This window comes from Trachemys scripta, chromosome 3, assembly GCF_013100865.1.
Source record: "Trachemys scripta elegans isolate TJP31775 chromosome 3, CAS_Tse_1.0, whole genome shotgun sequence".
Lineage (NCBI taxonomy): Eukaryota > Metazoa > Chordata > Testudines > Emydidae > Trachemys > Trachemys scripta.
Window position 1 is genome coordinate 108,336,409 of NC_048300.1, and position 26,433 is coordinate 108,362,841.

General features: G+C 40.0%; 1 protein-coding gene across 1 annotated transcript in view; it reads right to left on the minus strand.

The window, feature by feature from the left end:
• Nucleotides 1–26,433, minus strand: part of LAMA2 (laminin subunit alpha 2) — a 450,699-nt gene that overhangs the window by 50,850 nt on the left and 373,416 nt on the right. The window contains exons 42-47 of the mRNA XM_034766884.1: nucleotides 22,118–22,234; nucleotides 18,475–18,657; nucleotides 16,141–16,295; nucleotides 13,496–13,639; nucleotides 12,451–12,584; nucleotides 6,013–6,172 (exon numbers count right to left, since the gene is read on the minus strand). Coding sequence (XP_034622775.1) covers nucleotides 6,013–6,172; nucleotides 12,451–12,584; nucleotides 13,496–13,639; nucleotides 16,141–16,295; nucleotides 18,475–18,657; nucleotides 22,118–22,234 — 893 coding nt within the window. The remainder of the gene's footprint in view (nucleotides 1–6,012; nucleotides 6,173–12,450; nucleotides 12,585–13,495; nucleotides 13,640–16,140; nucleotides 16,296–18,474; nucleotides 18,658–22,117; nucleotides 22,235–26,433) is intronic.

Sequence of the window (26,433 nt, forward strand, 5' to 3'; positions counted from 1 at the left end):
GAGGTCACTATATATTGTCCATAGGGAGTACCCAGTGCAGCTGTGCTAGAATTACAGGAACAGCTTTGTCCCATTCCCAACCTCATCAATCCTGGAAAGGTCATGATATGAATGAAATCATCCATCACCTACTTCAGATCAGAGTATTACAACCTGTTCCCTATCCTTTTTCTAGCCTGAGAAAATCAGGGACAAACAAAGCAGAGTCCTGTCTGAAACATCTAAATAGGTTCCTAAAGGAGGTTCAACTTCAAAGCATTCCCATTTTCAGACAGTCTGTATTGTGAGGCGTTCACCCCTCTCCCTGCTGGTTGGATTCAGAACAAAGATTGACAGCTAGCCTGTGGCCAAGATCACCCTTCTGTGGAGCACCCCCGAGTTCTTTTTCTCTAGTTTTGGGCAGACTGGAGACCTAGTGGTCTTCTCTTTATAGCAGTGCCTATCAAGATAGGACATAATCACAGTCCGATTTTTTTTTTTTCCTTTTTTTTTCTTTTTTTTTTTAAATTGGATGTTCCTAAATTTTTTTTTTTTTTTTTTTTTTTTTCTCTTAATTAATTGGCCTCTCAGAGTTGGTAAGACAACTCCCACCTGTTTATGCTCTCTGTATGTGTGTATATATATCTCCTCAATATATGTTCCATTCTATATGCATCCGAAGAAGTGGGCTGTAGTCCACGAAAGCTTATGCTCTAATAAATTTGTTAGTCTCTAAGGTGCCACAAGTACTCCTGTTCTTCTTTTTGCGGATACAGACTAACACGGCTGTAACTCTGAAACTTTTCTATAAAGAAACACAGCTGACGTTTTACAGCATTGCTGCAGAATTTAATACCAAGTACAAACATTATTTAATTAAATGAACTCTTCTTGCATTGGCAGCCTTTGGCCAGTACTAGGGATTTTTGCTTCTACAAGCTGTATCGGATAGCACAGCTGCAGTGAAGACTGTGGCAGCTTTTCCACAACGGCCTTCTGATTCTCCAGACTTTAAAACCTAGGCATCAACTTTTGTTTCAAGCTGGAACATAAGTCAAAGGCTTAATCTGGGAGTATATTTTCCCCTCCAGATTTATGCTCAGAAATATATGGGCAGACATTTTAAAATGGTAGAGCTGTACAAATAAAAACAAACTAGTGTGAGTGCTTGACTCACTTGTGCTTTGATAACTCAAAAACAAAATCTGAAATGAACTAAAACCATATCCTGAACTTTAGTTTTTAGTTTTGAGACGCAGCTTTTAGTGCTGTGGTGTACCACTCTTGGCCGACAGGCCAAATACGCTGGCTGAGGGGTTTCTTGAAGTCTGTTGATGGCTTTTCAGTTCTGGCAGAATGTAAACATTGGATTTGTTTTAAATTAAACTTCTAGGTCCAATTCAGGAAAGCACCACTCTTTTAAGCATGCTGAAATCCCCATCTAAGTCCCTAGGACTTAAGTTCATGCATAGGGAAAGACTTAAGCATGAACATGATTAAATGCTTATCTGAACCAGGGTCCTAGCCCTTGTGACCTGACCCAGATGTGCTGCTGTCTAATTGTGTTTGTAGCCAGACTGACACAATGGGTCAAATTCACTACTGGTAGAGGCAGAAGCAGTTCTACAAACTTTAATTTAGTTGTGACTAATTGGGGTTTTGACATTATGCCTATGTCTCTGAAAATTGAGTACTGTCTCCATGCATCTCAATGGAGTATATACTCTGAAGCCTAATGACGAGCATTGGCATCACAACATTATTAAATATGTTATTGCTGAGCATTATAGCAGAAATATCCAGCTATGATGTTTATCCATCATGGCCAAACACCATAGAAATTAGATACTAGAGAAAAAGCCATATTAGGTGTGTGATGTACCACCTGTAGTCTCTGGACACTCACTCTCTCTCCCTGAAGGAGCAGAGTATAGGGAAGAGAGGTAGTGAGTTGCTGTGCTAAATAGCCAGATAGATTTGGCAGGGGTTCAGCAGCTGGTAATTGTGGAAGGTTCAATATTCTCTGCAAGTTTGAAGCCCCCTCTGGACTCTTAGTAGTTGGCAGAATATTATTGTTGGGTGTTTGCTGCAGGGATTCTTGTTTGTGGCTCACAGGGGAAGCTTAAATCTTTCTTTTCAGATGCTGGGAAAGCAAGGAGATGGAAAGCAAGCTAGAGCCGCCATTTGCAGCTGCTAGGGAAGCCTGGGGAGAGAGTGTAGCAAAGGCTGTTGTCTGTCACTATACTTCTTTTCAGACATCTTCAGTGGAATTGTCTTTCCTATTTTCTGATATGAAAACAAATGATAAAGAACTTACGGTGACAGTTATTTTTCCACTTAATGATTCAAGAAGAAGCTTCAAGATTTATTTGATCAACAGCTCAGAAAACTTTCAAAGAAGAATAAAGTTCACAGGTTGTTTGCAGAGCCATTTTCAGGTAAAGCAGAAAGAGTTTAAATCAAAGTTCAGCCAATAAGGATTGACTTACAATTCTCCAATCCAAATCTCTTAAAAGAATTTTTCTGAATTTCTACAAATGCTTGTCAAATGCCTGATATTCAGAGTTATGTTAGACAGATGCGATTTATGCAAGCTTACAACATGCACTTACAGCACTCTATACATAAAAAATAATAGCAATTAGCTGCATATTTTAGAATTAGGACTCCAAAAAACTGAACTTCCATCCCACAAGCAATTCTGATATTTCAACATTTGCTTTCATCCCAAAAAGTTGAAATATTAAGAATGTTAGTGAAACAAAGTTCTGAAAATTTTTACTTCGCCATTTCATAATGTAAAAATATATTTGAAACTAAACATTATTTTCAAGTTTTCCTGGAAATTGGAAAATTTCATTGAATGACTTTTTCCTGCGAAACATTATTTCACTAAAAATGTACACTTCTTAATTTAATTAATACTTCTTTTAATACTTATTTTGTTGGGACATTTTTATTGTAGAAAAATTTCAACCATCTCTAGTCAGAATAAATCTCACTTGCATTTATATCTAAGTTAAGTGCAGCCCTTGGATTCCTGGTAACTTACCAATGCAGCCCAGGTGCTGCAAATATTGTGCACCACCTTCTGTTGTAGGCAAAAAAATAACTTCTTACAGCTCTCATGATATTAATATCTCTCTTCCTGATCCCTATCCTGAAACCCTTGGAGCTGGAGGCATTAAGGATACAGAGGAGCACCCACAGGATAAGACTAGGAAGAGGAGCCAACAGGAAGGAGAATGGAAGATATCTCAGACACATTGAGAAAATGTCAGCAGCTGGAAGAAGAGGGGTTCTAGAAAAGATTAGGTGGAACATACCAGTGTCCAAATGAGAGAAACATAAAGCAAAAAGCAGATTAGCATACAGCAGGGTTGGCAACCTTTCAGAAGTGGTGTGCCGAGTCTTCATTTATTCACTTTAATTTAAGGTTTCGTGTGCCGGTAATACATTTAAACGTTTTTTAGAAGGTCTCTCTCTATAAGTCTATATATAATATAACTAAACTACTGTTGTATGTAAAGTAAACAAGGTTTTCAAAATGTTTAAGAAGCTTCATTTAAAATTAAATTAAAATGCTGATATTAAGCCGTCGGCCTGCTCAGCCCACTGCCAGCCTGGGGTTTTGTTCACCTAGGCCAGCAGTGGGCTGAGTGGGGCCTGCAGCCAGAACCCTGGCTGGCAAGGGGCCGGCAGCCAGAACCCCAGGTTGGCAGCAGGCTGAGCGGGGCCGGGGGCTGGGATCCCAGACCGGCGGCGGGCTGAGCAGCTCAGCCTGCTGCCGGTCTGGGGTTCTGGCTGCCGGCCCTTTGCCAGCTGGGGTCCCAGCCGCTGGCCCCGCTCAGCCTGCTGCCAACCTGGTGCTCAGGGTGGGTATGTGTGGGGAGTGCAGGAGTCAGGGCATGGGATGTGGGGGGCTGGGTATGTGTGGGGAGTGCAGGAGTCAGGGCAGGGGGTGTGGGCAGTGCAGGAGTCATGGCTGGGGTATGGGGGGGCTGGGTATGTGTGGAGGGTGCAGGAGTCAGGGCAGAGGGCTGGGGGCACGTGAGGGGGTGCAGGAGTCAGAGCATAGGGTGTGGGGGGGCTGGGTATGTGTGGAGGGTGCAGGAGTCAGGGATGGGGTCATGGGGGGATGCAGGGAGCTCGGGTGCAAGGGGGGTGCAGGGATCAGGGCAGAGGGCTGGGGGTATGTGAGGGGGTGCAGGAGTCAGGGCATGGAGTGTGAGGGGGCTGGGTATGTGTGGAGGGTGCAGGAATCAGGGATGGGGTCGTGGGGGGGATGCAGGGGTCAGGGCAGAGGCCTGGGGGGGGGTTGGGCTGGGATCAGGGGGGTGCTCCCAGTCCTCTGCCCCCTGAGCGGCTCATGGCAGGGGGCTGGAGGGATATGCCCCACTCCTACCCCCGTCCCCCTGCCTCTTCTTCTCTTCCTTACCAATCTGAGCAGTGAGGCCGCTGGGGCTGGTCTTCCCCCCTCCCTCGCAAGGGCCATCGGCTGCAGGGAGGGAGAGCAGGCGGGGCTCGACGCAGCACACTGGGGGAAGAGGCGGGGGAGGGGGAAGCTTGGCTGCCGGCGGAGCCTGCAGTACAGCAGCAGCCGGCAGGACCAAGCTTGCTTCTGCTGCCTGCCCCCGCCAAGGAGAGAGGTAGGCGGGGGGCGGAGAAGAGCGGGCTGGGTTGGGCAGGATTTTTAATGGCACGCTGCTGCCTGCCAGGGTCCAGCTCAGCCCGCTTATGGGGTTCAGCAGCAGGCTGAGCGGGACCCCAGCAGGCAGCAGCGTGCCATTAAAAATCGGCACGCGTGCCATAGGTTGCTGACCCCTGGCATACAGAAAGGAAAAGGAGAGACTCGGTGGAAAGGACATAATTTCATAGAATGAATACACCCTGTTATGGGGCTAGTATTGTTTTAGGAGCTTAGCTTGTGTGTGTGTTTGTACAGCACCTAGCACAACAGTGCCTAACTTGGTTGCAGTGTTTAGGTGATGGGGTGTACCAACCCCACACAGGGCCTGAAAGGGTTGAGAGCCTGTAGGGGCAATCATCCTCGCCCCACTACACCTGCAGTAGGTATCAAGCCAGGAGGAAGGAATTAAAAGGGCTGAACATGGCTCAGTTAAGGACTGACCTGGAAGGAGAGCAGATTTCTGGCTCTCACTCAGTAGAGGAGCCTGGCTAGAGTCAGAGAGCTGAGCTGGGCTGCTGGCAGATAGAAGGTAGATAGGTCTGCAGCAGGGAACCCAAGGAAGTTGAAAAAGAAAGCAGCAGGACATGAGTCCACTCTGGATTCTGTACACTGGTGGAAGTGTGGGCAGGGAGTGGAAAGACTCCTACAGATTCAGGGATTGCCCTGTGAGGGAGTGGAGAAAACACTTCTGCAGCAGAACCAGCTGGGTAACAGAAAGTTCTAAAAAGCTCTGTAGAGAGGAGGCTTACCAAGAACAAAGCTGATACAGGAGAGCCCAGGAAAAGGCTAAGGGAAAGGAGCAAGACAGGGAAATGTAGGACGTGGTCTAGGGAGGTCTGTGCAGTCAGGCACTGACTGCCTATTCAAGGGTCCCTTGACCAGAACCCAGTAGAAAAGGATTGCCTAGATTCCGCTACCAGCCCACAGAGAAAGGTGCAGTTGAAATTCCCTAAGAATGGGTAAGGACTATTGAAAGCCCCTGACACCAGGGGTAAGGACTAGTGAGTCTGGAGTCTGACTGAAGGTCCAATGTGAAGTTGACCAACTATTATTTGTGCGACTAATGGTCTACCCTGGATGGGGTGGGATTCTATGTGACCCGGATGGAGGGCCAAGTCACAAGAAGCAGCAAACTATCACTGGGACAAAATGGCTTTTGGCAGGGGACACAAAAGGAGAAAAGTCTGGCATGCCATAGCCAGTCACTAGGGAACCCATGCTGGCCAGCGAGTCTCATGCTTTCACTACAATAAATATACATTCACTAATTATAATAGCAGGCACTGCCCATGTAAATAACCAAACCAAAGGATTAATGCACCAACAGTGAGGAAGTACATTACCTTAATTTTATCAGTTAGACCACCAACGAACAACACGGCATTTGCATCTACATCCAGAATAGTATAACCAGGTGGAGAGACTGCGCTGAAGGTACTTGGCATGATGGTTGCTTTGGGACCATCCAGAGCTTGTACTGAAATTGTGCCATTTCTTCCAGTCCTTGGAATTGGACCAAAGCAAATAAATAAGTAAATACATCTGCTGTTAAACCACAACAAATAAAGCCTCATATTTTCCAGACATCTTTGACAAGTGACACACACTACTGGTCTGTTTGTAATCTGGTACTTACTATTCAGTTTTTAATATAAATCAATAGAGGTTTCTTAGTTCTCATATACCTGTGCAAGCGCCAAATCTGATCACATAACAGATGTTTATTCTCACCTCAGTATTCTCACTGCATATAATTCACTATATGCATGCATTTCATGGTGAATTCACCCACTAAAATAGTAATTATCAAAAGTGAAGATTCTCTATGACCAAAATAGTATGGTGTAATTGTATCTTGACAACAAATGAAGTAGCCTATGATTCAAATTCATTTCTGAACTTCATATGGAGTATTTGATTAATTTTATTTCTCTGAAGTGGATGATCATATAACAAAGTCCTTTAATTTACTTCATTGTAATGCAGGAGACCTGCATCCTCCACAAAGGAGCTCCCTGGTTGATTATTATACTCAGACACAAGCCCATTATGTTTAAAATGGCTGCCTTGTTGTGTTTAAAATTGCCTTTTTATATTTTATAATATGATTTGCCACTTTGTGAACAGTTTCTTCAGTGTTTCCTGTTTCTGTATTCAGGGTAGGAAATAAATGCAGTATCTCAGATATTGGCGTGGTAACTGTTGGCCAATACTTACAGCTTAATGGAAACCACTTTATGAACTTTTGCACAATAAGATATGAACTCCCCCACAGACTATTAGCCTCATGGTAAGGTTATTTCAAAGGAAAGGTTAGTTTCCTATTAATTTGCAACAATGTCTCAATATTGTACCTAAAGTATGACCTTTTGGATTTTACCTTTGACCTTGAACTGTCACATGTGAACTCCTCCTACATTATTAAGAGTTTTTTTCCATGCCAAAATCGTTGGAAAGGTAAATCCCCTAGTTTTACAATTAGATCTTGGATTTCACATATGATCAATGTCGTGATAATGTGGGCATTCTTAATATGGGCATATGATCATGCAATCCTAATACAGACTGAATTATGAATTCATGTTGTTATATGGAACATATTTAACTTACGTTATCTGTGATTAATAGAGAAACATACTGAGTTTACTACAACTTGTCTTTTTCTTCTATAACAGTCCACACATAATTTCACCCACTTCACTTACTTCCTATATCTGTCAAGAATTACTACCTAGCTAATTGAATAATGTTTAGCTATTCATCTTCTGTATCTTTGTGGGCTACCCCATTTTATTCTAAAAAATAATTCCCTAACTGTTTGCAAGCAAAGCTAAATGACCTTTTCTCAGAAACTAGAACTGATATTTGCATTTCTGATACAAGAGAGTTTCTGGATAGACAGAGGTAATAAGATAACATTTCACCTAAACCCTACTCAGGTAGCATTTCTAGCTTGAAAAATAGCCACGAGCCCCACCCCTTTATCATGTCTCAGCTAGCAAATCAAAACTTTACTTTCGTTTTACAAAGTATCATAAAATTGTCTGGATTTAAACATATAAAATCATTTTTTTTCTCATTAAAAGAAAATATGTCTGTGAGTGCTGAAGTAAGCAGTAAGCCTAAGAGTTACCACTTAGAAGGAACTTGTGATTAGCACTATCCAATATTTTACTTCAGGACCACATCCAAAGTAAAGCAATGAAGCCTGAACATAACTTTAAGTACGCGAGTAGTCCCATTAAAGTCAGTGGGACTACTCTTGTGTTTAAAATTACACGAGTTTAGGCACTCTACTGAATCAAGGTGTTGGAGGGGGTGAGGAGAGAGAGCAAGACTCCTGTAAATATATAAATCTCAATTCCATTGAAACTCTGAATTTTATTATCTCAAAAATGTATAGACTTTTGGCTTATATACCTAAAAGGGTAGAAATAGTCAGTACAGGAATTAGTGAAAGAACAGGGTGAGTATAAAGAAGAACAGGAGTACTTGTGGCACCTTTAAGCCACTCATATTTGGAGGTTACTGAAAGATAATGTTTGGTGCCTTCAAACTGTAGTGTACTAAAATCAATATTCAGTAAAACCAGAGTAAAAGACCAAATTCAATAAATCTGAAATCACTGGGCAGAATATAGTACACATTTTTAAGAGCTCTCACATGTCCTAAACAGCAGAGGGGATCTTTGATCTTCAACTAGAATACAGTGCTAACAACAGATCCTCCTCCTTAAATAACTCTCTCTCTCATTTGAGAAGGGCTAGTGAGCTTGAAAGGAAGAACAGTTGTCGAGGATAAGAGACATTAATAGGATTTGAATGATAATTTGTAAGTGACAGCTGGGTTCCTATGAGATACTTGGCAGACTGGAGAACATGTACCAGCACCTTGGTAACTGACAATCTGAAAAATGCACACTGCACTATTCATAAATGCTTACTACTTAAGAGATGCATGGAGCAAGTGGGCTTCACCTTCCACTAGCCATCACCATCTGAATAACTTTTGTAGCACCACATATACATACTTGCTCTTTAATCCACTTGAGAGGGGAGTTACAAAGAGCAAAGTGGGCTGGCAGTAAAGTGTATGTGCCTAAAATAAACATCTCTTTCTACAGCTGTTCTTCCCCAAAGGAAGAATATTCCAAACAGAAAGTTAAGGTTCCCCTTAATGGAAAATAGATGGTTTCAACCTTCTCAGCAAGATTGCTAAGTAATAATAATGAGGTGGTATCTTTGAATAAACCAAGAATTAGACTAGGACTGATTCAAAACCCAGTGAGGTCAATTGGAGTCTTTTCATTGACTCTGTTGGGCTTTGGATCAAGTCTTTATTGTATTTGATTGTGTCACAGAATTGAAATTGAAAAGAAAATGCTTTGTGTATTGATAACTTGTTTAACATGATTCTCATACAGTAAAACTTTATGTAAATTTTGCCTTCTTCTCAGTGTTTTCATTGATCAGGATTTTTATCCCAATTAGTTTTTACCTTTACAAGAAAATAACATACTCACAATATACATAACAGTCCCTGCACTAGGGAATACCAATGGAATAACATAAGTTGTACTTTAATTACTTGCAACAATATTAAGTTTTCAGGGTGAAACACACACACACACATATATATACATACTGTATATGTGTATGTACATATTGTATTCATATTTATATATAGACATATTTTAAACATATAAACATAGAAAAGTACCGCTAGACTGTAATTAAAAATATACTCTACAAAATATATGCAATCATTACTGTACCCATCCGACAGACCGGGAAACTGTGACTCAGAGGTTAAGCAAATTGTCCAAGCTAGAATTTGCCTCAGTCCCCTGCTCTAACCATTAGACCATGCTGCCTCAAAATGAGAGAAAGAATATCCCCTCCCACATCTGGATTTTATTCCCCACTCTGCTGAGTGAACTTGAACAATTCAGTCATCTTTGTGTGTCAGTTTCTGCTCCTTTTTAAAATGTGTTGGGATCCCTGGATAAGAGGTGCTGTATAATTCTAAAATTGCAACATTATCATTTGTGTGTGTATACATCTGTGCATATACACACACAACTACAGAGCTGCTTTAATCCCATCTCCCAGTGCATGTGCTGGTCTGCCCCCTAAACTGAGCCAGTCTCTTCCAGTTGCTCTTTTGTTCAGGTAAGTGACGCCCACCTACCCCCACTTTTTGACCCTTCCTAGAGACCCAAGGCAGTGTGTGTGTGTGCGCACTATCTTCTTCCTCTCTGCTCCCCAGAAAAAGTCCCAAAGCTTCAGAGGTTGCAGGGAGCCCTTTAGAGGAGCAAGTATCCCCACCACTGGATAGAATTGTTAGTGGTGTCAAGTAAATTCAAAAGTATGCAGCTGAATCTGGCCAAAATTTAAAGAGAGAAGGTGAGAAAGTGAAACTGGTGCAATTGGTCTGAGACCTTTATCAAGGGATGCAAGAATGCTATTAGTGATACAATAATGATGCAAATTAAAGGTCTTCAGCGTGTGCTCCCTTGATTCTGCTTTAAGAATACAAAACCAGTCCTGAGTTCTTCATCTTGATCCTAAAAATCCAACTAGTGTCTCCATAATCTAATCCTTCTAAACACTGCTCCACTCCTCAGACTTGTGCTACTGTAATTGCTTCCCTTGCTGATTTAGCAGTTTGTTCCAGTTGCTTTAGATCTAATGCCCTATATATCACGAACAACAGCTTAATAGGCAATGTGCATTTGTAGGATGTCTATATCATGTCCTGACTCCATTTTCTGCTGAAATAGTTTTTCTGTAAATGAAAGTCCTGTACTACTGTGATGTGCAGTTATTTCAGTATGTGTAATATGAACTCAAACCGCACTAACCTGATGAAGATCTTGCATAAGTATCCCAATTTGAGTTTTCCCAGCTATAAGATTTAATTGAGCCAGCATTTGGACACTCTGCTGAAATTTTATTTAGCTCTCTGCTTTGAATGGCTTATTCTGTGATTTCGTTAAATTGTTTAAATTGAACATCATTTCCCTCTTCTGAAAGCTATGGACATAATAGAAATTAAAACTCCTATTTTTCTTCCTGTCTCATTTGATGACTATTTTATCTTTTGTGTGTCTAACACTATGTAAAATTAACATATTATGATGGGAAAAGATTTATTCAAATTAGGATTCATGTTCTTTATCTGATTTCATTTGATCTGATATTACATAAATTATAGGGATTTGTTCATCACTAGCAAATAAAGGACACATCATATACATAGTACACACATGCAGCATGGTTTGCTATTAAAATATTACAGCTCCCTTTGCAAATAATTAGTGCGGACATGATATTGTTTATGCATGAAATATAGTGTTCCTTATGCTAAATGCAGTAATGTTATCTACTTACCAAAGTAAAAATTATAAAGATTTTAATAGTGCCTACCCCTACAGTAAATAGATAGTATGCACAGAGATTCAAACACATCTAGTTTTTTTAAATTAACTTATTCTTTTGGTCTTAATTGCTGTACCAGATGGTATGCACTTCAGGGAAATACCAATATAGTGCCTCCAAATATCTGGATCAAGAAGCCAACATAACTTTCAGCTATTAATTTATCTAAACTTCTAAAATTAAAAAACACTCAACACTTGCTTTTTTTCCAAAGCATGTAAAAAATCTGTGTTGTTTAAACAGACCAAAATATTTTTAATGTTGATTTCCCATAAACCACATATTTTCAAATGTTTTCAGCATGAAGGGGCATTGTGCCTATTAGGCTGGCATGTTAAGTAAGAATCAATGTACTGGGATGTGACAGGCCATCCATTCCCAATACCGCATCAAACCAAGAGGTTTTGAAAAGACACAATTCATTGAAAGCCAGAGAGAAAAATATAGTTTTCAGTTTGAGTGCAAAAATAGCCTTTAACTTTTAAACATTTTAAAAACGATTCTGTGCTAATGAGTAACGTTTTAAACGTTATTATCAATAGTTATTTGTACACACACATATGATGACACAGACCCTGACATGAAGTGCTTACACTCTGATAAGCAAACAGACAAAAAGTTGGGGAGTGGAACAGCACATACAACTGCATCTTTTAGATAATCTATCCCAAAATTCTTGTCTACTAAGCCACAGTTATTTGGCTAAATTCTTGTAGGCCTCATGCTAGAAGTGTGTCATAAGAAGAAGTTTGGAGGAGAGAGTTTGTCTTACTGATGCATTGAGGAAAGGTGTTCCGAGCACAAAGAGGAATTTGAGAGAAGTGGAAGTGGGGGTAAGACTGGCATCACTGACAGAATAGAGGGCTGGGGGCTCCACATAAAATACAAGAGTGGCTAAGGAAGGAGGGGCAAAGATGTGAAGGGTCTTAAAGTGATAACAAGAGGCTATAACATGAGGAGTAAAAAAAGGGGAGCTTTTAGTTGTTGGATTTTGTGTGGACTGAAGGAGGAAGGGCAAAGAAGTACATGGGTAAAAGCAGATTATGGACATTAAACATGTGTAATATATTTCAATAGCAGTCAGAGAGACACGCTGTGTAACACATTTATAACCTCTTTGGCTACAAACTCTCTGAAAACGTACTATTGGACACAGGTTCAAAAATCCATTAAACTGGATTATATTTATCATCGTCAAAGGTACTTCTTTTTTAAAACTACTGTTACAAATGCTGTATTTAAGAATGTGACTCTGAAGAGAGTGAACCTGACAGATTGCTTGCTCAGTTTCATCATTTTTTGGGGTAAGAACTAAAGCTTGCAAATTAATTGAGTACTTGCCTAGAGGCTTCAATCCGGTACCAAAATGCATCATCAATGGTCAGATCTGGATACTCAACCCGTCCGACGCCAGATCCCACATCCCACAAGAAGTTCACCTTGCCTTTACGCATCTCTATGGCCAAGAAGTCAGTCTAAGACACAAAAAACAATCTATGGTATAAGGAATCAAATACTGGGATTAGAACAATCCTTGTAAATCCCTACCCCTTCAAGCTTCTGAAGATCATTATTAACCTAATGGGCCTCGAGACCCATGCTCACATAACAAAATTTATACAATAACTCCCATGAGAGACCTAAGTTCAGTCCTCAACCTCTTAGCCCCAGGTTCCCATCTTGCTAAGTGATGTGTGTCCACACAATGCTGGATCATTGACTGTCTCTCAAGTTGTTAACTGAAATACTATACAAACATTCATTTGCCTGGCAATCCTAAAATGGAAAATGCGAGCGTTTTATAGGTTAATACACACGGCCATCCTAAATCTTCATTTATAGTAGGAAAATAATGCATAGCTCAGGATGTTAGGAAAAGAACACTTTTTCCATTCATTTAATTATTATTGATGGTTCTAGAAGCCTGTTTGCTGGAGGGTTCATAGAAAACTGAATCTTTCGTCTCTACACATTCCTGAAGTTATAGTCTTGACTTGAAGTCATAGTAAGCAGGATCTTTGACAGATTTAAGATGATTAGCTATTTCATTCCCAAGGGAAAATACATGAGAAACAAACCAAAAGTCACCCCCGTCATACGGCAGTTCTTACAGCTGTAATGCAGTTCATAAAGGAGTCTCAAATTTGATTCCTAGCTAGAAACAAAATATTTGCCCCCTATGTTATTTCTAAAAACCTATATTAATATAAAAGGCAATATTTTTTGCTTCTTCTATGAGAAACAGTAACTAACTAACCAGTAAAACTCCCAGGCTCTATGATGTTTCTCTGAAGCCTCTGGGAAGAAACATTCTCCTATTTTTTGTATGTCAGTGATCCAATTTGATTGAGAAACTCTGACAAGGGAAAACTGAAACCACACTTACAAATTTGGCACTTCCAAGATAAAAAAGAAGGTTGTCGGCTACTGCTGTCTTCACATTGACAATGACAGTGTTGTAGCTTCCTTTCTTTATTTCCGGTCTGTACGTGCGAATACAGTCACCTCCAGAAGCCACAGAGACTTTGATCTTCAAAGAAAACACAGCAGAGAGAACCCGAGTTACAGCTCATTATTCCAGGGAAAATTTATGGGGCTTCAGAATAACTGCAATCGGATTGTGCTTTTGTTTCATTTCTGTGTCACACGTATTATTGAGGAGTAGGCATTGTTGCTTGCCAGTCAGTATCTGGAACACTGAAATGTGATTTCCTTGTTTAGGAGGATGAATTGTGATCAAGGGCAGTGGTAGCTTAACCTGGCATTCAGACATGACATCAGGAGGAAATTTATTTTACATTAAGAATTACTACAGTAGATAATGGGAAAGCTGTGGTAGTTCACATGGTGGAGATATTCAAAAGTTGGCTAGATAAAAGAATAATAGAGACACCATCTTGACTTGTATGGCTGCTCTATTTAATAAATAAATAATAAATAGTAATAATACCTAGTTCTTATATAGCACTTTTCATCAGGTGATCTCAAAGCACTTTCTACCAATAATTGGTTTCATAACTGCATGGTTCTGTAGTAGCCTCCAACTGAGACATTCTTCACCACTATATATTCCAGGTTTCCTTGTTTTATATTAAGATTAGATTCCTTTTCCTGTCAGATGTTGCTAGTTCCATTTTAATGGATCCTTGTTAAGTCTTAAGTATCATAATCTATTAGTGATGATTATAAGTTCCTTTGACATTGACTGTAACCATGATCAACTCAGTGGGTATTAAGGTGAATGGCGTACACACTAAAGAAGAAATTCCACAGTAATTACGTGGACCATTTAATGGCTTCTGGATTCTTGGTACCAAAAGCAAGCAAACAAACATTGTTATTTGCTTTTTCCAAGCTCTCTGGATACAGAAATGAATTAAAGCCCTGATGCTGAAAATCACTGCAGTTCCTGCATAAATTTAAGCATGTGAGTCGTCCCACTGAGGTCATTGTTACTACTTACGTGCTTAAAGTTATGTAGGTTCTGAACGGTTTCAGGAGTAGCAGCCGTGTTAGTCTGTATCCGTAAAATTTACTTTCTGGATCAGGGCCTACTTAGAATTCAGGTTTGGTGAACTGAGGGAACCCAGTACCTCACTGAGGGCAGCAGAGAGGACTGGGTAGGGTCTGAATGTGTCATGTGAGAGAGATGTTTTGGGGGGCACTAAAAGTTTTGTTGCATTCATGGATCATTTAGTTTTAATCAACTGATATTTGTATTTTATATTTGTTTCAGGCGTGCACACTTATAATGTCCTATTGCAGCCTCCAGACAAAGTTTTAAAATACTAATTTATAAAATTTAACTATTCTGAAATATAACATGCTACATTCACAAAGATTTAGGAGCCTGCATACTTGCAACCATTTATATGTTTTATGAGAGCTTTTTATGAACCTGAAAAAAAAACACTGAAAGGATAAAAGTTCAAGGACAGTAAAAGAACATGGTTTACTAGTTAGCAAAGACAATCTAGAGAGCCAGACTCATTTCTGGCCCTTCAGACATAGTGTTATGTGAATTTGGGCAAGTCATTTAATTTCTCTCCATGTTAGCTTTCCCATCCATAGAATAAGGATAACAATAGTGTACAGAAATGCTGAGAGGCCAAGTACTTTGAAGTCTTTGGATGAAATGTGTTATATAGGGAAAAAGGATGATGATGATGAAGAACCTGCCCTTCTGTCTTACCTATATTTCTATGAGAAGATGAAATGCACTTTATCAGATGGAGCAGACATGCCACGGCTCCATTATTGTGCATACGTTCCTTTCAGCCATTTGTGCTCCAATATGTTGGTTTTGTTTGAATTATACAGGAGCTTAACTGAATGTTCATCTCTTAGGATTTTCTTTAAGTTTTCTTGATTATTGCAGGTCAGAAGCCAAATAAGTTTATTATCACTAGTTGATCCCTGAGTTTAAAAATATAATTACATTGGAGATACAGACTTTGGACTCAGTAACCAGGTAAGGAAATATGCTCTTAACCCAAGCACAAGGGCCTATTCAATTGTTACCAGGAGAAGTAAATATCAAGAAAATAGGAAAGCAAGTGCACTCTACATTTTCAGTTAGCTTGAGATGGTCCAAAAAGCAGCCAAATCTGCTGCTACCAAACCCATGTGTTTCATAAGTAATGGAACTCCTACAAAATTAGGTTTTTAATAACTATACCCACGCTGAGGCAGAAAACATCATTTTGGTATTGTTTCAGTATTAATTTGTGCACAACTATCGAAATACAGAGGTATTTTCTCTTCCGTGACCCCTCCCTGTACCCTTATCCAAGCTACCTCTCCCCCAATTGTCCCATAGTACTAACATTCCTATAGGTATTTCTCATTCAACGGGGCTGTGTTGTAAATGGGGAGCAAACCACAGGGAAAAACCAGACATCAGGTTCTGTCTGCCTAGATATTTATACTGCACTCTTTACCAGAGGTATTTTGGACTGGGATGGCTTCTTTTGCTGCATGAATGGATACAAACTACCCACAACACAGCGTTACTGAAAAAGAAGTGCTTACAGAATTGGCCTGTTTCCGGGCTTGGTTTATCAGTTCTTTTATCTGAGAGATGTTTTTCCCCAAATTATCCTGAAGTTCTTTGACTGGTTTGAGTTTATCCAGTAGCCGATCTGCTTCCTTTTCTAGGGTTTTAACAGTGGCATCTGCATCAGCAACTTCATATGAAAAAAAAGCAGAAATTTAGAAGGGAGAGTCTGATAGAGTGGACACAAACACCAATAGCAAAATCCAAGAAAATTCTTACTGAAAATTCAGCTTCTTGAGACAACCCTGGGGATAATAAGTTTAGGAATGTTTTTAGACTGATTTTAAAATTGCAATGAGAGAAAATGGTAGCAGTATGGATCAGCAGTTATGTCTGAGGTTGGTACTGGTAGAAAATACTGCGGTACAATACAGCTCCAAGTTCAGAGTTTACCTTTCTTCTTTACTCCTGCTTTAATGAAACATGTTGGATTAAAAGAGCAATTCATTAGTTATTTGCACAAAATTTAGAGAATTAATTTTTAACTTGGTTATACGGTAACAACTAGGAAAAATTTTATCCTGATCACAAGTTTCAGATTATCCCATGTGCAATAATAATTGTGATTAAAAATATTTTACAGAATATTAGCCACTGCATATATTTTCCCATCTCTCAGATGAACTCCATTAGTTCACATAAGGATCTCATCTCCTCTCCCCCTTTCCTTGAGTTCTAGAACGACTGAAATTCCCTCCCACATACAGCCATCCAATAGTCCCACAGCTTTCTCAATCTCCCTCAACCTCTAGAAGATCTGTAGAATAAAACATTTGACTTGCATGGCAGCTGGTGTCCAGGAAGGAGAGTCTGTGCGGCTGATATAGTAAGGGGGCAAACCAGTAATAAGAAGCCAGCCTCAAAAAGTCTGGATAAGGTCCAAACAGATATCCAAATTTTGGATGTTTATCCAAACTGAATAAAGATATGTAAGGTTTACCCCTTACTAGGCACAAGACACCAGGTTCTTGAGAAAAAACAAGAGCTCCTATGTTAATCTCTTTCTCCTCACTTTGAGATAAGGCATATTGCTTATGGAACATTCTGCGAGAATAATTTAAATCTTTAGTTCCATTGTTGCAGCATTTAAAAAAGTAAATGTTCTAATGCAGCACCAAAATGTGGCACTATGAAAAAGCTCTTGCGGTAGGCAATGAGGCAGCAGATACTGAAAAATAGCAATATATATATATATATATATATATATACACATATACACACACACACACACACACTCATGCATTATATATAGTATGTATCTGATGCCTCATTGCCTAGACAATGCCTATATAAACACACATACACACATACTGATTTCTGTAGGTAAGGTATAGAGACAAGAGAGAAACAAAAGAAAATATTGCAAGATAATATTTTTAAAAAGTGCAAAACACAAAAGCCAAGTAACTTACAGGACAGGATTTGTTTGGAGAAACTCATTACCCACAGCCAGAAATACACAACTAGAACTTAGTTATCAAACTCGGGCAGATTTAAACAGGATAAACGGGTGCCTAACTGCCAATCTGATCACTCATCCACGTGACCTAATTTAGGCTTCCAACTTCAAGTGACAGATCCTTTTGTTTTTTTGTTTCTGAGTCAACATGTTCTTGAACACAACAAATAGTATTATATCTAGGATTTATTGAACTATACAGCATGCTGCAATTTAAATTGTTGAACTTTATCCACTAAACACAACGGGTCTTCCAGTGAAAATTCTAACACAATCATCACTATATGATAGCAGGAGTCACTTCAATGCTAAAATACATCCAATCAGCTTCACTGGACGTCCCTTTTAATTATTGTGCCTCAGAACTGCCTTTATGCTCTATAAAGAAGACAATGATCAATACAAAAGGTGTCATTAAGTGTATCCCTAACAGAACTCATTAGCTAATTAACCTAGCACAGGGAAGGGAAGCTTTGATGAATCTAGAGATGGAATCTCCAATCAATGATAGCTTCTTTGATTCTTCTTTGATTCGCCTCCATCCATTTAAGGAATAGTTTTTGGAGCAAATATATCCACTAGGTGTTCATTCTGCTGATGCTAGACTTTCTTCCTATGTTACCAGCAGCAATCCTTTAGATTCAAAGGCTTTCCCATCTTTAAGGCCTGTATAATAACATGGAGGCTATACAAAAAGATTCCTATTACAGCAGTGTACTCTAGTAAGATCATGTACTGAATTGTAACAAAAACTATACTGATGCACTATAAATCACATCATGGCAGCAGGGAAAGATCTTTCTTTTGAGGGGATGAGGGGGAAAGCATACAAACAAAATAAAGATCTTACTGTTCTTGGTGGAATCTTTCACAACAGCATTTGTTTTGGCCACATCATCTGCACATTTGCTGTAGTTGTTCTTTAAGCCAAGAAGGTTCTGGTTGAGGTCTTTAATCCTAGCCAGTACATCATTTGCAGTGGCGTTAGCTTGTCCAGCTTTATCTTTAGCTGCTTGCACTTTCGCAGCTGTATCTGTGGGCAAGAAAGGTTCAAAATGTCAGAGCAGTCGTGAATACAGATGGCGGAATCAGACCCTCTGTCTTTCTTGACCTGACAGTTGCATCTTTAAAAACAAAAACAAAAAACCAGAATACCCAGCCTTGTTTAAATGTAGAGAATGAAATATCTTCTTAGCCAGATTAATTTTTCTATGGAACCTTTCCCTGTGCTAGGAATATCTGATTAACCTTGAGAATGAAAGTGATGATCTTCAGAACCTATGGTATGAGGGAGCACTTTGATGTGTCGGTGAAGACAGTACTGAATATTAATCTACATGATCCACATAACTCAGCTGCTGCTCTATAGTTTATGGTTACTTTGAAGTAAAGCTGAGTGAAATATTTGTGGTAATAATATTTTTCATCAAAATGTGGCTCCTGACAAATTATCTGAACTTCTATGAAACTGAGCATTTTTTCCTTTTGCAACAAAGTTTTGAGCGAGATGATTTTCAGTGCTCGGTGTGAAAATGCTGTGGAAGCTATTAGATATTGTTGATTAGGAAAGGGGAGAGCTCAGTGGCTAAGGCACTAAACTGAGGCTCAGAAGATCAGAGTTCAATCTCCTGTTCCACTACAGACTTCCTGTTTGACTTTAGGCAAGTCACTTAGGCTGCAATCTGGGAGGAATTCTGCTTCTTGAGGAAGGATACTGCCCAGAGCACCCTCTGGGTGAGCTGGTTCTGAAAAGCCAGCTTTGCTTTGGAAATACAATTGAACCCTTTAATACTAGTATTATTAATAATATTTTAAAAGCAAAAGAGTGGGATCTGATTATTTCTTTCCTTATTTTTCCCCAAGGTGTCTGAATGTATTCCTTCTGACCTTCCTTGTGTGATAGCCACCTTAGAATAATGTAAATTCAGGCCACTGTGTTGCTTTAATTTGACATTTATTCACTGCATACCTTGTACTTACTTTTCAGCACACTTATAAAATACACCCATTCCTAAGCATGTGGGTCCTTGTCCTAAAGTGAACTGCCCTCTTACTTTGATTCATGCTGAGCTACCTTTTTTTGTGTGTCAAGCCTGAAGTATTAGTTCAGGCCATTCTGTTTTGTTGAATCTTTGATGAGCCAGGGATATGACTAGAGCTGTTTCCTTGTTAATTCCCCTGTTTGATAACCAATTTACTACATTTTCCTGTCTTTGACATTTATTTGCTACAGATTTTAGTCTTCGTTTGAATCATATTTACAAAGCACGCCATTCATGCGTGTGTGTCCTTGTCCCAGGAGCAAGCACACTCTAACTCTAATCTACATTGCCATTGATTGCATACTTCATATTTCTTATGCTTTCTTCACATTTAGTATTCTGAGTCCTAAGGGCGACGGCCTTCTGAGATCCATTCTGCTTCATTGAGACATCTATCTGCACACAGGCACACCAGTAGCTATTGCAGTAGCATCACAAAATTAACTAAAGTGCACATGACATAGCACAAAAACTCATGAATGAAAGATTTCAAGGATCTGGGTGAATAAAATAGAATATCCCCAGTTATGTGAAATCTGGAAGATGCAAAAATGCATGAAATGAATTGGTGAAAAATTTTGCACGGAGCTTTGTGTGCAGTTCGTACTTCGAGAATACCTCAAAATGGATAGATTACAACTTTTCTTTGGTGCAGATTTCCAGGGCATTTTTTCAGTTCATAACAACAATAAGCAGTTCTTTAGAGAGAACAGGCATAGCAAACTACATTCTGAAATAGATGATAGAGCTTTTTTGTTTACTATAAACAAACATTCAGTTTATAAGTGTCCACTATAATGAAGGTATAATGTATTTCTCTGTCCCTTACTAGCATCACAAAAGGTATCAAATATATGGAGCTCTTGCATACTAATGAGTATGAAAGACTCTTTGCTATTAGTTATAAAGTACAATAAGTTGCATAGCACTTTATGATAATAGAAGAAAGCCTGTCCTGGTCCTGAGGAATTTATAATCTAAATAAGACACAGCACAGCAAGTAATGACAGAAGACAACGGTCTAAGGAGATGTGGGGAATGGAGGACACATACAACAAATAAGGATCACACAGTTTTGTTTCTGAAGTTGTTGAGTTTAGTTCTGATTTTTATCAATGTTGTGTTTTACTCTTACTATTACTTAATATTATTTTTCTTCCTTGTTCAGATTGGGAGAAGAAGGTCAAGCATGACAGTAGGAGCAGGTGACATAGCAGCAGAACTCAGTGGTGGACAGTTAATGAAGGAGGTGAATTTTAAGGAGGGAAAGTGAGGACAGATGGCACACTGGAGCAGAAAGGCAGTTACAGGGACAGGATCAACATGCAAGAAGTCATGGAGGCCCCAGTGTGAGAAAAAAAGAGAGGGTAACAAGGTACAGCGTAGGATGTGAAATGGGATGTCGAAGGAAAAAAGGGAAACAGGGCAGAGCAAGGACAAAGTTGTGAGCCACTGAGATGCTGAGGATGACACTCTTACGCTATTTTAATAATAATTACTAGAGCAATCATTCATTCAGAGCTTGTCTACATTGGGAAGTGATTGTAAAATAAGTTAAGGTGTGAATTAAAAGTGCAAAAGCAATTCCACACTAGCTCCCTGTGGACATTCTTATTCTGCACTAAAAATGCCCTTGTACAGTTTAGCTTAATCCATGAACTCTTCAAGTGGAATAAGTGTCTATATGGGGACTTAGTGCAGAATACTTATTCCACAATAGCTATTCTGAGCTATTTCCCCATGTATACAAGTCCTAGAGCAATAGTTCGTTACTGTGAGTATATATTCTATTTCTGCACATATCAATGTTTATATATAAAGAAGTGCATGGCCATTAGTGTGGGAAACACAATCATTTATTTAATTCACAAATGACAGTGCTGGGGAAACGATATACTATTTACAGAAACTACCATGATTCACTGTTGACTAAGTAGTATTCTAAAGTATAGATGGACCAAAATGACTCGTTCATTTGGGTCTCTCTAGATACAGACTCTCTGGAGTCCTTTAGGCAATTTGAGATTATTATTTATCCCAGGTCTCTTTGAACTGTTTGTTGATGCCATCATCTTTGTTCTTACCATTCTGGGAAGCACCGTTCTGAAAAGAGGTACTGTCAGGAAGGACTCACAGCTTCTGGAAAAGACGGAATGGCTAACAGGATGCCATCACTCCCTTCCAGAAGTGGGCCATTTGAGAATGACAAAAACATGGCAGCCCCTAAAAGTTCAGAATGCAAATGAACACCAGGCATTTGTGTTCAGTTCAGTTTCCCTCTCACACACAGCATACATTCATTGTGAAAAAGAGGCACTGTGGCTGAAATAGCAGCCAATGGATGGAGTGTATGTAGACGAAGAATAACACCGATATACATTTTTTTAAAAGACGCAAGATGACACAGTGAAGCACAGCTGAGCCCAGTGCTTTAGCACTTTTTGTACTTACCATTAGGAATGGCTGCCAGCTTTCCAAAGGTGTCATTCAAAGCTCTCAGGAGATCAGAATTCTTTTCATCAGCATTTTTCAACCTGTTTTGCATACTATTCAAGTTATCCCCATTTTCTGCAGAGAGTACACATACAAAAAAGCTTTAACTTGTTGTTTTCACTATGCTGTGTTTATGTAACACAGACAGACCCTGGTCGTCAGCAAGCAGGCTCAAACCTGGGACCTCTGAAGCCTAGTGTATGAGCCTCTATTGCATGAGCTAAAAGCCATCTGGCTATTAGCCAAGCCTGCAGCAGCCTCATCAATCTGTAGCTGGTCTAGGTGCCATTAGACAGGGACAGAGTGCCGCGCCAAGCAGGCCTGGGTTACATTTACACCTTCATTTGGTATGTACGGTAATAAAACAGACCATGAATAACCCATTTGTCATCAATATACATATATTTAATTAATTTACTAAGTTACTGCAATGAACATATGTAACACTCAGTTCCAGGGTTTACTAATGCTATCGTCTGTATTTTAAAGGCACCTAATTCCTTTGTATCTAAGTGCTTGATTTCCTTAGACTACTGTATGGTGATACGTGGTGCTTATAGAGGGATTTTATTAAGGCTCTCAAAGCACTTTTATGTACACAATGCTCCTGTAAGGTATGTATACAAAATAAGGCAGATAGAGGTTAAATGGCCACCCAGTGAGTCAATGGCAAATCGGGCAGAGGACCCAAGAAGCCAAACTACCAGACCTGTGCTTTAAAGATAGGCTACATTAAACTTTTCTATGATAACCTCACAAGTTCTTCTTCAGGTGTTTGCCCTGGGCCAATGGTTCATCCATTTTGTGTGACAAAACAATACAATCAGGGTAGTGTACTATCACCATTAGCATGTCTATTTCCCAATTCTTGCTGGACTTTCTCAAAGTAAGGCAACAACCGCTGATACAATGTCCAGAGAAAGGGCATGAAACCATATTAGCGGCATCATGATCAATATTAGGAGGCTACATCAAGAAAAAGTTATAATGAAATATGCAGATTGATTTTTTGGGGGAAAATTTGTTTGTAGATAAAAGCATATATCAAAATTTGTTTAAACTGAAAAACTAGTACAAATCAGAGGAACAGTAATGTGATAATCAGTACATGAAGGATGAAACTGACATTATCCTTCACAGATAAGTCGATATTCTTCACAAACTGTTTTGCATAACAATGATATTTTTGCTGGAACAACATGCTACATAAAAATGATTTTTCAGACTCTCCAGAGAGAGGCTCCAACTGAGGTTATTTAGAAATCTTTATTTCAAAAAGTCCAGAGTAGAGTTTGGGAAAGAAAATGCCAGTTAAGTCTGAAAACACCTATTTGGGGGGGACATTTTTAATCACTTATTCCCGTTGTTATGGAGCTCTTTGGAGCTGAAGAACAGAGAGGTGGGAATTTCTTGGCTCCAATGCACTCGCTGAATCAGAATAACTGATTGAACTGATAGCGGAAGACAGAGAATAATTTGTAGAAAAAGGGATGGGGTATAAACTCTAACTGTGACCTTCAAAAGTGTAGAAGTTGAGTGAAATTAAACACATCAGTACTTTGAATACTTACTCAAACAGATGCCTGTGGCATCTACCAGACTAGATCAAAGTCACCTTTCTGGTCTCCTGATTATAGGCTGACTAAGGGTCAAAAGAGCTCCCAGTGTGAGTTAAATTATTGGAGAGACTTGAGCAGGGCCGGCTCTAGCTTTTTTGCCGCACCAAGCAAAAAAAAACAAAAAACAAAACAAAAAACGGCAGCCGCAGGGAGTGTGTGAAAGGTAGTCAAGGCGGCTCGCAGGGGGGTGAAGGGCAGCACCCGCCCACTCCCTCCGCCCGTGGGCAGCTAGGTGCTGCAGCCTGCTCGCAGCTGGGTGAGAGGGGCTCCCCCCTCCAGCCTTGGGGTTCCTCTTTGGTGGCTCAGTCTGGCTGGGCTCAGAACGGCGCGGGAGGTGGAGGCCTGTGCAGGCGGCGGGGAGTGGCATGTCCCAGGGAGCCAGGCGGCATGGTGAACGGCGGGGATCACTAGTTCCTGCCCCCCCACGCCAGAGTCTGTGCCCCTGCAGGGCTGGGCTGGGACTGGCGGAGCGCGGGGAGCCGGTCGGGGGCTCCGGAGCTATGGAACGGGCTGCCAAAGCAAAAAAAAAAAGAACCATGGCAGAGCAGCCGGAATGTGCCTCCCCAAGATTGGCCGGAATGCCGCCCTTTACAATGTACCTCCACAGGCACATGCTTTCTCATCTGTTGCCTGGAGCCGGCCCTGGACTTGAGACATTGGTGGCACAGACTGAAATATCTCATACTGCCATACCTAAGGTTCAACATCGAATTAAATAGTTTCAATGTATTGTCCCCTTTACCAAACTATTAGAAGAATTACTGTGTGAGCAATTTGACTCTATTATCTATGCAAAGAGTGTCGCAGTTGTGTCTGTCTCACATTGACCTGAAACAATTATTATTATTATTATTGTTTGTATTACAGTGGCACATACTGGCTTGGAACAGGTTGGGACCCCTCTGTTTGAGCTGCTATACAGAACAGTATAGTAAGACAAGAGGATTTGAAGAACTTTGTTAACTACTTTTAATTTTCTCAGTGACTATTACAGAATTCCAAAGATTTTTTTAAAAAGAGAAAGCATATTTGCTTTTCTCAGGACTGATGGGTATTAACTTTCCTGAATGTGGCTTGAGGGAAACCAGTCAATAGATTATAAAAGATTAAAATCTCTCAAAGATGAATGTGTACAGACAGGAAGACAAATTGTTATTTTTTAAAAATAAAATCTAAGAAAACTGTACATTACCTATAAAACCAAGATATGCATTTTCGTAGATTATGAAAAGGCTTGAAGATTTTTTGTAATTCTCAAAACTAGCTAATCACTTACTATCGGTGAATCAAATGATTTTGTGTGTCAAAAAATTCATATTTTCCTGATTTCTTAATTAACTGGCCAAGTGTATAGTATTCATTTGGATACTGAATATCTTTGGATAGACGATATACTCTATGCTTGAATCCCATGCGCTCTAATGGCAGCACAATAGCTCTCTTTGATTGCTTGACCAATTATTGTAATGAATGAACAGATATGTATTTAGGTTTTTTATTCCTTTCCAGGTGATTTATTTGAACAGTATTAACATTGGCCTTATAAAGTGAGGCTCTTTTTTAGTAGCTTGCACTTTTTAAAATGCTTTTTTAAAAGTTGTATTTTTAAAAAATGGGAAGGAAAGAGAGAAAAAGCGCACACGCATCCACACAACCTCTGGGACAGGCAGTGCAACAAAGGGCAGAAAGAGAGAGAAAGTCACAGGTGGGAAAGGAAGGGGGCTGAGGGACAGCAGCCCCTGGAGCATGAGCAGTCATCCTGATGGAGGATGAAAAAGGAAAGGATTAGGAGCCGGCCTCAAATTGGGGGTAGCTGGGGAGCTGGTCCAAGCAAATCTATGGCTCCCTGAAAAAAAACATTTAACTACCCAGGTAGGGCCTGATCCTGCCAAGTGCAAAGCATCTTCAACTTGTTGAGAGTTGGGGGCACTCAGCATATTGCAGGATCAAGCCCTTGTGCACTAGAGGCCCCCACCTATACCTCTTCTGCTGTTGTGGGAGGGGCAATGTTTGGGGGGCATGTAAGTGGGAGACAGTCTTGCAGCCCAAAATGTCTGCCTGAAATGTCAACCAAGGAAGAATCTGCTCCTCTTATTTAAGGTAGGAGGGTGGGGACTATTTTGGGCTGGGTGGAGCTAAGGCTTCACTCCTGGGAAGTGCCTCACATAGAACAGGAGGTAGCCTCCCTGTTTGGGCAAGCTGTGGGAGACAGGGAGGTGAGTTGAGGCTGCAGTAAGCCCCAGGAAAGATCTTGTTTGAATTACAGTATAAAGGTTAACTTTGATGCCCAGGTGCCTTGTACTTTTAAGCACCAGATTCTGAAAATCTTAATCTCATTGAATAGTCAAGTCAGTGGGGCTACTAGTAAGGTGCTTCTAGATGAGAGCAAAAAGGCATCAGAACCTAGTCCTAAATTATCAGAGAATTTAGCAGAGCTAATTTCTTGTCTACTAAGATCAGCCTCCAAACAGTTTTAATTAGATCCATTTAATTTTCTATATTTGCCTGATATTTCCCCAATGTCTCTGGTCCCTTTTTGGAAGATCAGTGTGTATAATTTTTTTAATAATTCTGACATACTTTATTAATTTCAGGTGGTGTTTCTAGTAATTTTGCTATATGGTCTTAAATTGTCTCCTCTCCTCCTCTCTAGCC